Genomic DNA, 2,642 nt, shown 5'->3' with positions numbered 1-2,642 from the left:
TCTGCTGCATCCCGGAGGGTGGTAGCGATGCTAGGTCACCTCCCACAGCACTCAGGACCTCCTCGGTCCCTGAGCCCCCGTCCGTGCTACTCAGGGGCTGGGATGGGACCTCTAAGTCAGCGAGGGTGGCACGGAGGAGGCTGTAAGGGGCTCGGGTGCTAGCGGGTGCCACCTCCCTGCCCGCCCGGGTGGCAGCGGAGAGGGAGGGCTGAGTGGCAGAAGGGAGGGCAGGGGACAGGCAATTGCAGTCAGGATTTGTCCCCACACCTGAAAGAAGCAGAGAGAAGAGAGGGCCGTGGGGTCACCAGCCTCCAAGAGAGGCACAGCCAGCAGATCTAAGGTTGGGGACAGTGTCCCCATCCCTCCCTGGGGGAAGAGGGTTAGATATTCCCACACACACAGAAAGGGAGAGTGAGGGTGAGGCAAGGAGCAAGCAGGAGCAGGTGACAAGCAGCAGGTAGGGTGGAGCAAACTCAAGTGACTGAGTCCCCTGAGCTGATGGCAATGGGTTATCCATGACTTGCAGGGGCCACAGAGCCACGTTTAACATCCCCCACGGCACAGGGACACGGCACAGCTCCGACACACGGTGACAGCCACACATCTCCTCCCTGGGCATGCAAACACAGCTGGTGGAAGCACAGATGGCAGCACAGGGGGCTCTTCCACCCCAGCCTTGATCAGGGGACACTGAGGCACGAGGCAGGTGAGGTGACACAGCCAAGGTCATGCAGCAATGTTGGTGGCACAGCAGTCGTGGAGCCTCGAGGTCTCCGCGTTACGCTCAACCCAGCACTGAGGCTTTGAGATGGAGCCAAGCCTGATGCTTCCTGGTGGAAATGCCTCCAGCAGTTCTCCCTGGCCTTGCTTCCAGCAGGATTTGGCTCAAATCCCATCTCCAAAGGGCAGGCAGCCCCTTCTCCCAGCTGATCCCAGACACAGAGACAGTGCCACGGCCACAAGCCGAGCGACAGACGAGGACCAAGGCAGAGACGTGCCCATGGACAGGGACACACAGCTCCATGCAGGTGAGCCCAAGCCCCTCCACCCTGGCACAGGTTTGCTGGGCTGAGCCAAGCCTTGGTGTCTCACCTGGTGAGGAACCAGCTTTCCTGGGCCCCAGGCAGGTCCTGCGGTACACCTGGCTGCAATCCTTCTCAAAGGTCTCCTGGTTCTGCAGGAGGTGGTTGATGTCCTGGAAGAAATCCTTCACCAGCACCAGCATCTCATAGGGGGAGGTGGTGAACTCTTTGAAGCACATCTGGGAGAGCTGGAGAAAGCAACAAGCTCAGCATCAGCTCCAGGACTGACCTGGTGGCACCACCACAGGTACCAGGGCATGACCCCACCATGGTTTCCATGCACACTCTGCTCCTGCCCATGGTACCACCCTGGGGTGGTGTGGACACCTCATTTCAGCCCAGGATGAGGACCCAAGCCCACAACCCCCACGAGGCTGAGGACACCATACCATTCTCTCCTCATCATCCTCCTCCCTGATGCAGGGGTCGACGTTCTCATCGATGCGGTTGTACATCCTTCGCACTGTCTGCATCTTCCTGGCATTGGAGGAGTTCTCCTTGAACTCTGTTCTCTCCAAGATCTTGCCCAGCAGAGGAAAAGCAGCTTTCACATAGCAGATGGAGTCATTCTGCAAGGACACAGCCCCCCCCCCAAAAAAAAAAGTGACAGTGGTTAGTGGATGGATATCACACTCTGCCTGGGGAAAACTGAGGCACAGAGCCACAAAATCCCACAGGATGCCCAAACTGGGAGGTGGAAGCCACTTGGACAAGCAGGATGGGTCCTGCAAAGGGGGACAGGAGAGGGGACACTGGGGATGTGGGGACCCCCCCCCCTGCCGGGGACACTGGGGATGTGGGGACCCCCCACCCTGCACCAGCCTGCCCTGTTCCCTGTCCCCCTCCATCCCCTTCTGTCTCCAGCAAGGAGTCACTCACCAGCTGCATCTTATCGATGAACTTGAAGGAGACCCTTCCTGGGTGCTGCATCTGGGTGTCAGCCTGGAAGGACAGAGCAGGATGTCACCCCACGGCCCCAGGGGCAGGGCAGGGGTGCTCAGAGGGGCTGGAGCTGAGCAGCCCCAGCTGTGCCATGCTCTGGGTAGAAAGAGGTGTCTGAGCTCCCAAATCCACAGGGATGAGGTGGGGGGAGCTTTGCTCCCAGCCCTGTTTCTTCCCACACCATCCTCCTCCTCACACAGGCACATCCCTAAGGTGGATGCTCTGGCAGGGGTGAGCCGAGGATTCCTGTTCCCATCAGGAACCAGGGACGCCTCTCCCTGGCTGCTCCCACCCCGCCTCTCTTCCTCCTCCTCCTTCTCTTCCTCCTCCTCCTCCTCCTCTTCCTGCCAGCACCACGGCAGAGCCCAGCCCTACTCAATTCTCTCTCTCACCGCTCTCCCCTCGAAATCCAGGCTGCAAAAGAGCATCCTGCCGTGCGGGGGGTGGCCGTGCCACCGAGGTCACACATCCCTCAGGATCACACGACGCCGAGGTCCCACACACAGCGCTGCCAACCCCCAATGCCACGACTAAAAACCCCCCCTAGCCAAACCCCCTGTCTCCGGGCCGGCATCCCAGGCTGGGAGAGCGACTCCTGCCAGAATTGCCGGCCGGCAA

At 60.4% G+C, this 2,642-nt stretch overlaps 1 protein-coding gene across 1 annotated transcript; it reads right to left on the bottom strand.

Annotated features, from left to right (window-relative positions):
* Positions 1-7: 7 nt before the first annotated feature.
* Positions 8-2,024, bottom strand: CSF1 (colony stimulating factor 1 (macrophage); the record flags this gene model as incomplete). Its single annotated transcript, XM_009084125.1, has 4 exons — positions 8-267; positions 1,093-1,270; positions 1,472-1,651; positions 1,962-2,024. Coding segments are annotated over 4 exons (681 nt in total), but the record flags the coding sequence as incomplete, so codon positions are not given.
* Positions 2,025-2,642: the final 618 nt, after the last annotated feature.

This window comes from Acanthisitta chloris, unplaced genomic scaffold (assembly GCF_000695815.1).
Source record: "Acanthisitta chloris isolate BGI_N310 unplaced genomic scaffold, ASM69581v1 scaffold32771, whole genome shotgun sequence".
NCBI classification, from domain to species: Eukaryota; Metazoa; Chordata; class Aves; order Passeriformes; family Acanthisittidae; genus Acanthisitta; species Acanthisitta chloris.
This window is presented reverse-complemented; position numbering and strand designations above follow the sequence as displayed.